At 42.4% G+C, this 14,184-nt stretch overlaps 1 protein-coding gene across 4 annotated transcripts in view; it reads left to right on the forward strand.

The window, feature by feature from the left end:
- The window catches only part of CEP170B (centrosomal protein 170B), an 82,115-nt gene that overhangs the window by 53,767 nt on the left and 14,164 nt on the right, over positions 1-14,184 (forward strand). For 3 of the 4 annotated variants that reach the window (XM_025192601.1, XM_025192600.1, XM_025192602.1), the window contains 7 exons: positions 895-1,658; positions 3,624-3,812; positions 3,972-4,080; positions 5,108-6,886; positions 8,579-8,614; positions 10,288-10,534; positions 13,466-13,625. In XM_025192601.1, coding sequence (XP_025048386.1) covers positions 895-1,658; positions 3,624-3,812; positions 3,972-4,080; positions 5,108-6,886; positions 8,579-8,614; positions 10,288-10,534; positions 13,466-13,625 — 3,284 coding nt within the window. The remainder of the gene's footprint in view (positions 1-894; positions 1,659-3,623; positions 3,813-3,971; positions 4,081-5,107; positions 6,887-8,578; positions 8,615-10,287; positions 10,535-13,465; positions 13,626-14,184) is intronic. The other variant, XM_014526073.2, reaches the window with a different exon arrangement.

The raw sequence follows: 14,184 nt of genomic DNA on the forward strand, positions 1-14,184 counted from the left end.
CCGATTAACCCCACACCCTCTTATTGCCACCCTGATCCTCTTCCCCTTTCTAGTCCATTGTTCTGCTTTCTGATTCCTGTCCTGTGCTCCCTGCCTGATATTCTGCTTTTCTTTCTGCTTCCTGCCCGGTGCTCCCTACCCAATCTCTTGTTCTGTTTTCTGCTGCCTATCCCCGCCTTGGTCTGCTATGTGTCACAGCAGTGAAATGACATACAGACTGTACAGCGACTTTTGAGAATGCCTGGCCTTAATCCTTTGGATAAGATGCATGATTCTGCAAGTTCAGTTTTCACTTTGCTGTCAGTTTAGTTGCTCTTTGTAAAGGTGAAGCGAGAAGCTCAGAGGCATGTTTGTCAGAAGCTCTGTGGTCCCACTGCTCTTTGATCAGCTTGGTTTGGATTCGGGGAATGCAATCTGGAGGGTTTTCACCCCTCCCCCATGCAATCTACAGACAATTTTTATCTTACACCAAAAAGAAGATAACAAGATAATCTTTTACTAGTCCCATCACTCAGAACAGCAAAATCATTGAGTGAATTGATTTTTATTTATTTTGATTTAAACACTATTTAAAAAGCTTTTTATGAAAAAAAGCTCCAGGCTCCTGAAACATCATTAATATTACAGTAATGAAAACGAAGCCCCAGCAGCATTAAAAATAATTATGCAGAAAAGAAACTCCACCTACCTAAGGCCAGCTATCTAAGGCAGGGAAGAAGCCCACCTTCCCTCCCTTTTAGCATTCTTGTAAATAAGCCTAAAAGTTGTCTAACATATCTTTGGAGTCTAACATATCTTTCATTACCAAAAGGAAGCTTTGGTTGTATCGGTCTTACTGAGAGGGTTACTGTGAAAAGTTGGGGTAGAAATCAATTGTGTGCATTTTATTCCCAGGCAACAGACATGAAGACGGGACACAAAGTGATTCTGAAGACCCAGTTGCCCCCAAAGCCGAGAAGGAAACTGCTGGCAGCGACCGCACAGCTGAGCAAGCCAGACTTCAGCGTCAAATTCGACGTGATCCTCACGAGATGCTTCACAACAAGCAGGCCTTTGTCATCGAGTTCTTCGACGATGACACACCTCGGAAAAAGAGGTCGCAGTCTTTCACGCATAGTGCTCACTCTTCCCAGAGCGACACCGACCAGGGGCTGAAGGCTAAGGTCGAAAAGCGCAAAACTGTCCCTGCTGAGAAGCTAGGGGGCACGGTGCCCCCTCCTCATGTGGTTACCCAGGCGAACAAGACACCCAGCACCCCTTCTGGGCCCACTCAGAGAACTGGCTACTTTAAGAGAGAGAAGACGGAGGATCGGATCAGCAGTTCATCCTCCTCCACTTTGAGGACATCTGCCAAGACATATGGCAGCGTTGGAAGGAAGTCTAAACTTGCTCAGGATTTTGCTGCCGAATATCTGAGAGAGACCTCGCAAGCAGCAAAGTCAAGCATGGAGAAGCCAGCCTCTGCACCAATGGTAGTGGCTCCACGGGTCGTCATTTCATCAGCGCCAGAAACTGGTTCTGTGCCACCCACTGATTCGAAGCTGGCCCAAATAAGGAAGAATGACGAGGAAGACAGCTTGAGCGAAACGGGCACCTACACCATTGAGACAGAGTCACAGGACAAAGAAGTAGAAGAAGCCAGAAAAATGATAGATCAGGTAAAAATCTCTTGTATAGAGAGGATTGCTCTCGACTGGCAAACTGGAACTGAACAGGGGATTTTGAGACCTAAAAGCCTGGGCTGCTGCAACTGGCTCTAAAGAGGCCAAGACTTCTTAGCTGGACTGTAGCAGACTCTGAGCCCATGTGGACCAGTGCAGGGAGGGGTCTGTAGCATGTGCTCCTGGGTGGGGGCTACACTATAATGTAAATTTGGAGAGGGAGGGAGGCAGCTGATAAAGTAGCTATAACAAATCCCATCTGAAAGAAGACAAGAGCAACTTTTATTCTTCATGTTTAAATAGGATTTGGGTACAAAGATGCAAGAATGAGCTTGCAAAGGGAAGAGCAAGAGTATACTCAGAGTAATGCTTAAAATGCTCAGAATTTGGTCCTGCTGAGGCTTGTGTGTGTGAGTACATTGACATTGTGGGACTGCTTGCATGCCCGAGCTTTTGCAGGATTGGGGGTTATGCAGTATGTCCTTTATGTCCCTTCCTCCTGTCCTGCTCCTCTGAATACATGGGATACAACTCAGAAGACGACTGTGCTCTCCTCAATAGGCCAGAAGAAACTGAGACTGAGGATGGATTTTCTTAGGGAGCTCCAGTCACATCCTCATTTCATGGTTGTGGGTATTTTAGTATTTAGCTTTGTTGAAGGGGAATTGTCCATCTGCAGGACAGATGGAAGCCACCCCCTGCAGGGAAGTAATGAAGTGAGCTCAAGCTCATGAAAGCTTGTACATCCCTGATGTAGTCAGTCTGTAAGGTGCATCTCTGCCCTGCCTGTTGAGGCCTGGAGCAGTCATGCAAGTGATTATGCATGAGTTAGTTTAAAAATGCAAAATTAAAACAGAAAAAATAAGGCAGTGGGAGAGGCTTTAACTATACATAACAACCCCCAGATCAAACCAGGACTTTTTTTAAAGCTTGGCTGACTTCCAGGTCCTCAGCTGCTGCTTATTGTTAAAAGAAAATGGGCAAAGGTTATGAAACCAAATGGACGTGGAGGCAAGTATAAATAATCCTGTAGCAGAATCAAGTTCCCAACCTGTACATATAGCTGCCAGGTGTAACAGCGTAGCCTTATGGCTGTTACCATATCTAGCCTCCTGCTCAGTGCCTCCCTATTGTTTTATTCGCTTGCCCATCAATTTTTTCTGAAACTAGATTTGAAACTAGGGCAAGGACTATCTGCGTTGGAACTGTGCACAGCACAAGGCCTTGATTCTAGCACACACAGAGTTGATCACGGTAGTTGAATAGAAGAGTAAAAGTAATTATAGTTTTGCAGGGTGGGGGGCACAGGCAAATGCCATTTAGTTGACCTTAGTTCTGTTCTTGCCTCTGCCACAGAAAGTCTGAGACCTTGGGCATGTTTCTAAAACAACTCTGTGCTTCAGCTTATAGGGAGTTGTAAATAGAGATTATATTGATTCCATCCTCACAGGGCTGTTGTGTAAATGACTTATGTGTTTTGAATTGTTAATAGAATAGAGAAATAGAATTAGACCAGTTAAGTTATCAGTTCCATTTCCCTGACAGTGCTTTCACTAGCTTGTTGTCTAGCACTCTGTTTTTAAATGTCTCAATCCTAGAGATGCCTTTCCTTCTTTTGAAACTTTCTCCCTAGCCTTATAGTCAAGATCATTTTCCTGATATCCATCCCAATTTCCCTTGGTGGAAAGTGACTCTATCAGCACAGATTACAACTTCTTTTTTTTTTTTTTTTTTAAAGACAATGGATTTAAATAATATAAGAATCTGGAGATTATTATACTAAGATGTTCTCAGTAACAGGTTTTGAGAAGTGGAGAATAGAATACTTTAATTAACATTTTTGCATAAAAATTAGTCTGGATCCATGACTGCTTGGGATTGGAGTTGCAGGGTGAATAAAACTTTGTGGATTTTGATTTCATGGTAATTTTTCTTCTTCTCCCCTGCACACAACTCTTTCAGGTATTTGGTGTGCTGGAGTCTCCTGAACTTTCCAGAATCTCTTCAGCCTTTCGACCTATTATCAAGGGCGAAAAAGAAGAAACGGTCTCTCACCAGCATCTAATCAGTGAAAATGGCACAAGTCAGAAAGCACCTCTGTTCCAGGCATTCCCTTCAAAAAACACTAATGGGTCCTCAGGCGAGATGCAGGTATAGAAGGGGGAGATTTGGAGGAGGGGAGTGGGTATTTCTGTGTAATGTGGGAATGTGACTTTAATTAATTAATGCATGTGTCAAATAGGACCTCAGAGGGGTTTTGCAGCAAAACCTTGTTTAAAAAGACAGTGCATTTTTAAAATATTTTTATAGATGTCTTCAGCATCCCAAGGCAGTCAAAAATGGGTCTCTAGGTGGGCAAGTCTTGCTGACAGCTACTCAGAGCCAGGATCTGCTCCTGCGCTGGGAGAAGGTGGTCAAGGTAAGTGCTATACTGTCACCCTTTGGGGAACTGAAGGATTTATTTAAAGGTGATGTGAAAAGGAAGGACAAATGGGACTGTACCCTTTTGTTGTTCCTTTAAGAAGTATTAAAAGATATCTTGAAATGTTCCTTTATTTTCATAAGACATGTTTTCAGTTTTTACTAAAATATTTTTTTAGGTGGGAAAATCTCTTGTTTAGTGTTTCAGTGCTTGCCTTTCTTTGTCTAAAGTAGAAAATGTGTCCAGTATGCATTTGAGTCATCAAGTTCTCACAAAAGAAAGGTGACAGCTATACTCAACATTTAGGGCATCTGATTGGGGGAATAAAAACTTGAGGGTGGCAAAAATAACCATTCTTCAGACATTTCTTGTGCTTAGTTATGAAGCAAAAAAGAAAGCAGAAATCCAACATTTTTTCTTTAGGGAATTGTATAGAAGTGTGTGTATGTGTATGGGGCTGTCCCTCTCAGCTGTGTTTTGTTATGCTTCTCCCAGACTATGCTGAATATATCGAGCTATCCTTGTATTTGATGGAGCCAGTTGTCAGTATGCTGAAGGGGGGAGTACAGCATGTAGAGCTAGGTTCAAGAGAGGGACAGAACAAAGTTGCACAGTTGTGTCAGAAACTGGGAATCAGTCATGCCACCCTTTAGATACAAGGAGCTTTTTGTCTTCACTCCAGACTGCCATGAATATGTGTGTCAAGCTGTTAAAAAGCTAGAAAAATCTCTTTGTACTAGAGATCATTTCTGCAATTTGGCACATTGTACTAGAATTTTCATCCTGGACTATGCGGTTTTGTTTTTTTATCTTAGTACCTTAAGAATATTAATTTAGATTTAGGGCCAGGTGCTTAGTACTCTGACCTCAATGTGGTGCAGCATTTAAGCACATGCTTAAGTAAAGGCATAAATTAAGTACATACTTAAGTCCTTTTCTGTATTGCACTTTACATGATCTAGCCCCTAGAAAATAAATACAATATTTAGCACAGCAATTTATAAATGTCTTTTAATCCTCTTAGAAAGTGTCCCAGCTCGTGGACCAGGGGAGCCAGAAATCATGGTGCCTTCAAGGACAAGAAGGCTTCTTCCCCAGCTCCCTCCAAGTGATAAATGCGACAGTCCCACACCCACAGTTTTAATTTGCCAAGACTCCTATCCTGAAGTGTCAAAGCGGAACGTCATAAAGAATCACACTACAGAGGCCTACATGGATCCCAGCAGCCGACTGTTCATCCAAGAAGACTTGGATCCCGATAGTCTTAGTGATGCCAGCAAATCTGATGATGGCTTTGGCTTAGAAAAAGGCAGGAAGTACAAAGAGAACAGCAACATGCCTGAGCAAGAACGGCAGAGAGGGGAGGAGGGAAAACCTGAGAGCTGGCAGCCAGCAGCTCCACGGGGTTCAAGTATCAGAGCCGTAAGTGAGACGGCATCTACTTCCTTCTACATTGGCGATGAAGCAGATGAGATAGGAGTTCCCTCCAAGATCACCCTGAGCACATCTCATTTTCGAGCAGACAAAGACTACAAAGATCAAGTGTTTCCCTTCAAGGCAGCCAGCATGGTTGTTTCTGGAAAGCCACTGGTCAAAGATGTGAATGCCTACATCAGTGCAGCAGGGAAAATAGTTGTACCCGCTCATCAGAGTCTTCCTCAAGAGCAAGAAAACTTGGCCCCAAAGGAAATGTCATCCTTCGTTAGGCAGGAAAGTTTTACCAAAGATAAATCAAGCAGTGTTGTTCCTCAAAACAAACTCCCACATATTTCAAGTCATCCCTTGCTTAAAGATTTAGATTCTACCCGGTCAAACCGTATGGACTTCAATCAGGACACCCATCTTATCCTCAAAGATACTGAAACTGCTTTGGCAGCTCTAGAAGCCAAAATACTTTGTCAAAGCCAACAGTTAGAGCCTTCAGAAGTTGTTTCTGGGCAACTTGAAGACTCCTTATCTGGGGACTCTGATGTGGACACAGCGAGCACTGTCAGCTTGGTCAGTGGAAAAAATGTCCCAGTCACTGTCCCAAAACTTAATGCTGTCACCAGCTTGCAGAAAGAAAAATCTTCCTCTGCACCATCCATGCAAGACCAGGGCATCCAACCTACCGCTCGCGAGAGGTTATCGGAAAAGCGCAAGACACTTCCTCCTGAGACGGGAAGCCGATCTGAAACGACCAAGCGTTTCCAAATGAAACGTAGCTCTGGGACACGTGGGTCTCTGGATTTTACAGATGATGAGAGGAGCTCTAGTCTTCCTTATTTGCCAGTTACTGAAACAGCATCCTCTGATCAAGAGCATTCTGTGGCCAGGCCTACATCCAGGAGGAAACCTTTTACTCAGACTGTAAAAGAGGAGCATAGCAAAGCAACAGCACAGAAGATCCAGCAGGTTCTCACCAGGTCCAACAGTTTGTCGACCCCACGGCCCACCAGAGCCTCAAAGCTCCGCCGTGCCCGGTTGGGAGATGCATCGGATAATGAATGTGTTGATATGGAGAAAACAGCCTCTGGGGTGGAAACCACAAGCTCATCTTCTAAGCAATCCACAGAGGCTAAGAAACTGTCCAGGCTAGACATCCTCGCCATGCCAAGGAAACGGGCAGGTTCATTTACAGTGCCAAGTGACTCTGAAACAACACAATCAAGAACAGGTTTTTCTGGGCGCAACACGGAGCCATATCGGAAGCCAGTGGCGTCTGAGGTTAGAACTGCAGCTAGAAAAACTGCATCAGCTGCTTCTACCAAGCAGCCTTTCAGTAGAACTCGTTCTAGCAGTGTCAGATATTCATCCTCTTCCAGTAAGTACCGTGCTTAACGTTTCTTCAAAGCACCATTCTAGAGGCTCGCATTGCTGTTATAGGAATATCAAGTGCAGTGGCTGGCAACCTGTTAGGAGGAAGAATTGAAAGAAAATGGGATGAAGGGTAGGGTTTGCACAGATAGGCACATTGGGGAAATTCAACATGACACACACTTCAGGGAACTGGACATAGTAGAGCATGTTCCGTGCCCTTTTGAAACTTCCTTTAAACACAGATAAGGATTTGAAAAGTTGACCAGTGATTTTTTAATGCATCAATTTTGGGAATGCACCAGCATGAGGTGCCATATACAGGCATGATTTTGGGAGGGTCATGGGTTAGCTCGTTCTAAAAATCAGTTGTCCCTTTTGAAGTGCCACAAATTGGGTACTCTATTACAGAGCCACCAAAAGTAGACACTGATTTTGAAAATCTTGGCCAATTTTGGTGGAGAAAGAGAATACAAGCGTTTTCCAGTGTTGCCCAAGGCTTCACTGCCTGCTTTTGAAGATCCAGGGTATGTGCATTAGCTCAGCAGGAGAATGTGTCCAGTGGCAGCTGAAGTCAGTGGTGAGTGAGCATGTTAGAAATGGTAAAGCAAGGAACAAGCAAAGGTGCAAGTAGATGGGAGGCAGTTGTGGTCAATGCTGTAAATTCAAAATGCTTCATGTTTGAGAAATTCCCTTTGCTTGCTTTTATTGGTCTGAAGTACAGTCTCTAAAATGTGCCCTATGTACAGAAGCTTCGTACTCGGATCCATATTTGAGGATCATAGAGCACATGATTCTGCTATGAGCTGTGCAGAGCCATTGCCTGGAAACAGCATCCTGAACATTAATATTTGGCACATTTAAATGATTACTATATGGAACAAGGCATATGGTAGATATAGCAAATAGTCTGAGATAGTTGTGAGCATCATCTGCACTTCAATGTGATGTCCTTCTGGACCTTCCTAGTTCCAGAAGGTCAAGGAACTAAGACTGGTAGCAGTTGGTGTCAGATCCCTTAGGCTTTTATGGAGGGAAAGCAAAGAGCTTTGTTGTCAGTGAAATTTGACTGGAGCTGTTAGACTTGTGGCTTCAGCCAATCTGTTTTCATAACTTGTGTCAAAGGCCCTTGGAGTTCTTGGTAAGTGGCATTTTAACCTTTTTTTTTTTTTGTAAGTTAAATTATGATTTGTCCTTTTAGTGACATTTATGCTCCGAATTGCATGCTAGAAATGTTTTATACAATGCTGCTTGTTTTTAATTTTTACTCTTTAGCGTATCAAACTTCCCTTTCATCTCATGGAGGTTTTTTTACACCTTTCATGCAAGCCTGTCAGTGCAGAGTCTGAACAAGAATATACATGGCATTTCCCCCTGCATTTTCTGAGAGGGTGCCGCTAGTTACATTCTCTTTAGTTAGAACATTGACAAATCCAAAGCAATGTAAAATCATTGTAGTTCTTCAAACAGTAGATAGATACTATCCTTACATTGAATCACAGACTTCAGATATAATTAAAAAAAAAGGAAAAAACCAAAATTGTTGACCACCACTTGTGCTAAATGAATTGGTTTTTAGTTTCCAGTGCTTTTTAGCAAAATACTAATAACTTTTCCTGTGTTTAATTATGGTGGATAATTCTAATCCTTTCCTTTAAATTAATTACTTTAAAATATTAACTCTCTAATTCTTTGATAGGCTTCTGGACCTTGCACAAGTTCTACATAGACTGGGGTACTCTAAGTTGTGTAGTGCTGTAGATAGTGCTTAATATGTGTTTTTGTACTAATGATGTATTTATAGTGAATGAACAGCCAGTATTGATTCTAGGACTAAAAAAGAAACTTATATAGGCTTAAATGTTACACAGTGTTGTCAAGGCATTTTTACTGTGATACAATAACAATTTAAATACAGTGTGTTTTGACACTGAAGGTAGCGAAATGGATGACGCCAACTTGCTTAAGGATGTCTTAAAATGCTTAGCTAACAAAGATTACTTCCAGCCATTCCCATGGGAAAATTAATCTTACCAACAGAGAAACAGAGTGAGATGCATGACCACAAGACGTAAGATGCCAGATTATTGCTAGGCCATCTTAAAACCACTGTAAATGAGTTGTCAGGAGATTGTCAACATAACTTCAAGCATATATTCTAAAAGCATAAGGCCAGATATGTTTTCTTGCATTGGATTTATACAGCATAAGTCCAATAATGTCAGTGGACAAAATTCTGATTTATGCTGATACAGGTGAAAGGAGAATTGGGAATGCAAGAGTAACCCTTTGATTCTCAAGTTTAGTGACTTTTTTTTTTAATTCCTTGAATTTAAGTTGTGAGCAGATTGGTTTTTCTGTTAAATTTGGTCCTGATTAGAGGGCTGGAATCAAGGTAGTCATTTGTTTTGGAAGCATTCTTAGTTGAATAGTAACCGTGTGTTTGTAGTTACTGTCCATATTTTGTATGGCAAAAATAATGCTTTCATTTAAACTACGTAAGCTATGTCACTGCAGTGGTGTTGGCTTTATTAGAATGCAGTGGTGTGGTGTTTCAATCTTGGTAACATAGTGAAGCTTTTAAATGAATTTAGATCACACTTTGTTGTTTTAAATACACTGGCTGCTTTTGTGTTCTATGGATCCTCACACCAGCATGTAAAAAAGGAAGAAATTGTTGTTAACAACTATTGTAATAGAATATGAACAATCAAACAAATCCTGGGAGCCCAGTTTTCAAAGGAAGGCATCCGACCAACATCATGCTTAGATACCTAAAATAGGTATTTGGATTCTAAACTACTTGCTTCAAAATCTCTTAGAATGAAGAGAGGTTTTTCTCTTCACTTTAAGGACCTTGGGGCTAGTATTAAGCGTTCCTTTGAATACTTCAGCAAGGAATTTGAAATCCTATTAAAGAATGGTAAAATGCAATGAAAACAGGTGCACATTTTCACAAAATGAGACTAAGCACCACAGAAATCTCACTTTTTATTTTTCCTGATAGCTTTCCTCTAAGATGCTTAGCACACTTGAAAATTGGGCGCTCTGTAGAAAAGGTTTTTGTGGGGGATTTCTAGGAATCTAACACATTCATATGGAGTTTCTGCGTATAGGAAATGAGGCCACCCAGAATCTTTTTGCCTGCTGTTGTTAATGCAGATGGTACACTTTTCCCCTGGAATTTTTTGGCTTCAAATTTGCAGTGTTTTGGCAAAGCCATTAAAAAGTGTGAACAGTTTGTTCTAAAAAAACTCTGGCCAACCTTTCCTTGAACAAAAAAAGATGCACAGAAACTCTCCAGACCTCTTCTTACATTCTTGGGCTAGGTTATATTACCTTTTGTGTTGCTCTTCATAGTTAGTCCTACTACTTTTCTTCATCTGAAACCAATTCATTTCTTATAAGCTTCAAGGAGGAGACTGCAGGGCTCAGATTACACTTCTACTTCCGAGGAGGAGTATGGCTCAAACCACAGCTCCCCTAAACACAAACGCTCCCATACTTCAACAGCTACCCAGACGCCGCGGACACGTGGTTCTGGGCTAAGCCGACAGAAGCAGAATGGGAGAGAAACGGATGATGATGAAGACTTTGATGAAGCTGACCCCTACAATTTCATTGCACAAACAGCAGAGATAGCGGAAATCGCCAGGTGAGCTGGAATGTGGGGTGTCAAGCCACTATCAGAATGCAAGTCTGTTGGGTTACCTGGGTGTTTGAACCAGACGGGGAAGAACAGAGGGATTATCAGTATTACAGGAATGAATGTTGTTGGAGAACAACTTTTTACCTGGTTCATGCTCATCTGATCTTTTTTTCCCCCTTTTCATTGAAACATTTAAAAATATAAATATATAAGTTGAGATTTAAAGGAATTGAGCCTTACAGTACTTGTAAGGTAGGCAAGTGATATTGGATGGCCTCTTCTTGTCGGATGTTATACAAAGATAACGGGGATATGCCTCAAATTCACCGTCTGGGCAGATTTGGGCATAGAACCCCAAAATTTTGATCTTAGTCCTATGCTCTGACCACTCAAACAAATTCCTTTCCTTCTCTTAAGTCACATCTAAATAAGCAGACTTTGAAGCCACTGAGAGCTTGCATGAAGTAGGTTCTGGAGCCATGGTGGCCATTATATAATGATATCTTGTAACTTGGAAATGTTTGGCAGTGCACGGTTTGTCTAGGTGTGATATTGCACAATTGGATTATAAAAATGCTAGCTTTCCAGCATTATAAAAAATATTTTAAAAAGTGCTAGCTTTCCAGAAACAGTAGAACTCAGATCATTCATATCCAGATGGTTTGCAATCTGCCGTAGTAAGCATCTGGGGCACTTCGTCAGTCCCCTGCAGGTGTTAGCTGCAGCCCTGTATTCAGATCCTTTGCAAACCCTCATCTTCACCGGGGAGTGGCAGGAACCTAAAAGTATCCAGGTTCTACTGTGTAGAAATTAGATTTTGGCTGCCATGGGTTAAATACTTTCAGTTTAGGAGTCCTGTGGCCTGCAGTCTGTCTTCCTATGTTATCTGTACTCTCTGTACCACTTGTCTGAAGGGATTTTTCCTTTAATAAGTGTTGTTTATAGATAATTTCAACTCAATTTAAAGCTTACAGTATTTTGTGTCCCCTGTGCTGTTCGATGAAAGGAGAAAAAATTATTGACTTGTTGCTTCATAGCAAGGTTTCTTAGGAGAGAGAGAAAGCACTTCAGATTGCAAAAGCTATAAATAAGAGGTTGCATCAGATTTGTCTGGCACGGCACATTGAACACTTTCTGGAGAACTCGGTCAAGTAGTCTGGCTCGTAATTGCAGCTCTGATTTCTGCTGCTGCTCCTGAATTAACTGGGAGTGGTTTAAACTTGTCAGCGAGCGTTAAAAGAAAAAATTCCACTTGTTTACAATGAGCGTAATCACATAATTGATGCATCCCATCACAACTGTTTCAGAAACGGACAAGTGCAGTTGGTTTGTTAGACACGCATCTCATCTAAGTATTATTTTAATTAGTGCAAATATACAGCTTGTTTCGGAGGAAGTTCCTTCAAAATATTTTGGTGACCTCATGGCTTTATTCCATTGCCTGACTAGTCAAAAAAACACAAAACATTAAAATGAAAGTAACCAGTGGGGGAGATTTTTTTTTAAGGGATACTGTCAAGATAAAAAGAAAAACAACATCAGCCGTTTTAAAGCTGTGTTGGTAACGCATACGATTGTTAGACATAATTTTTGGAATCTAAATCAAGCTTTGAAAAGTCAGTGAGGTTGGGTGTCTTCATTCTTAGGTGCTAACTGGAGCTTCCCAGGGGCCCTGAGTTTTGGATGGTACCTCTGGAAAATCAGGTCCTTCTAAAATGTCTGCTTCAGGATCCTAAATCACTAATCACTCTTGGAAGTTTTTAAAGGCTTAGTTTGTTATCAGGCCTTTTACATCTTTCACCATATTCAGTTTTGCTTTATGAGCGTCTCTACACAAGATCAGGATTTACCTGTGGGAGCTTTGAGAAGTTTACTATTGTTTTGGAGAGTCTGGTTCTTCACACAGGGGGAGGGGAGGGGTGTTTCGGGTTTTGAAGTCATTGAAATCTCAGAAGAACCCATGAAAATATTTTTTGCACTAAGTTTTTGTCAGTCTCCCATTTCGTGTGCATGGTTTTTAAGGTATAAGGGGGACCTTAAGGTATTTGGGGACCTTAAGGTTGATCATGATTCTAAAATAAAGCCCTTTATTTATTGGTTATCAGTATAACTGAGCATTTTCTGGTGTTACGTAGAGCTAGTAGGATGGGCTTTCTTTGAAAACATTATGGTTTTGAATCCTCTTCGCTTTAGAGCAGGGGTGGGCAAAATGAGGCCCATGGGCCAGATGTGGCCCGCCAGGCCATTCTATCCGGCCAGCAGGGCCCCTAAAAAAATTAGAAAATTAATATTTATCTGCCCCTGGCTGCCTGTCATGCAGCCCTCGATGGCTTGGCAAAACTCAGTAAGCAGCCCTCTGCCCGAAATAATTGCCCACCCTTGCTCTAGAGCCCAGATGGCTGTGGGCTGCTTCTGCTGAGAACCTTGTTACTGGCAGTGGAAAGTCCACTACTTGAGAGCCACCAGAAGATTGCTGACTTGCTTTTACCAGATGCTAGGATTCGGAGGAGGCCATCTCAAGAACTGAAAGTGATCTTGGGTGTGCTGAGTAACTTGGCACCTCCCCTTAGCACATGGGTGGGCAAAATACAGCCGCTGCCCCTGTCTGCAACAGCTCACCCAGATTCCTAAAGTGGCCCTCAAGTCAAAATAATTGCTCACCCCCGCCTTAGCATGTCTTGCTGAGTAGTGCTTCTCAGAGCACCCAAGAGATGGCAGCAGTGCCAAAAGTGTCTGTTCTGCCTCAGGGTGAGACCCAAAGCTCATTGTAGCCCCAGCAAAGAGATGTCATTCATATAGCTTTCAGGTTTTGGGTCCAATAAAAAATCATTTGTAGCTACCACCATACACTAGTGACTCTCAGCAGGTTCATATAAAGTTCTTTGGAAGAGACAATGCTGTCTAATGGCTCTGATTGTGCTATGCTGTGTGCTACAGATTAAGCCAAACCTTGGTGAAAGATGTAGCCATCCTTGCTAGAGAGATTCATGATGTCGCTGGAGACGGGGATTCTCAGAGCTCTTCAGGAACTGGACCAAGTACCTCCCACAGTTCGGTGCCCAACACCCCTGCTTCCACCATATCAGCGAGGGAAGAGGTAAGAGAGCTGAAAGGGCAAAAATCTCAGCCACAAAATTAAGGGAGAGATGGGGACATTTGTGTGATGAGTTCAGGGGCTACTATGCCAGGCACCGGGGTGTGGAAGGAGGAGAGAGGAGACAGCAAAAGAACACTGTCAATTTATTGCATGTGTGTTTTGTCCTGGCATCTCTCTGCCCGGGCCAGTTTGCACAGAGAGAGGAGCAAGAATTTTTCCTCGGCTTGGCTCAAATCACAGTTCCCTGGCAGATTGTGGCAGATTCACTTAGCCGTGGGAAAACAACAGTCTTATTTTAGTGTTCAGCAAAAAGCACAGCCTTTTAGTTGAAGGGTAAAGGAGTATGCTTCTCCAAGTACTTAAAGCCTCCTGCTCAGGCCTTGGTCTGGGAATCTTCCTGGATTAGCAGATGTAGGGGATAGGTTTCTGGGTGGTGGGGTGCGGTGGGGTGCTGACTTTCATGTAGGGTTTTGTTTCTGGGTGGTATGAGCTTGGCTTAGAGGCGTTCTGTCTCTGTAGTCTCACTGGACCATGGGGCATTGAGTTAGGGGGAGAGGGA

Source organism: Alligator sinensis, unplaced genomic scaffold (assembly GCF_000455745.1).
Source record: "Alligator sinensis unplaced genomic scaffold, ASM45574v1 scaffold890_1, whole genome shotgun sequence".
Taxonomy (NCBI): Eukaryota; Metazoa; Chordata; order Crocodylia; family Alligatoridae; genus Alligator; species Alligator sinensis.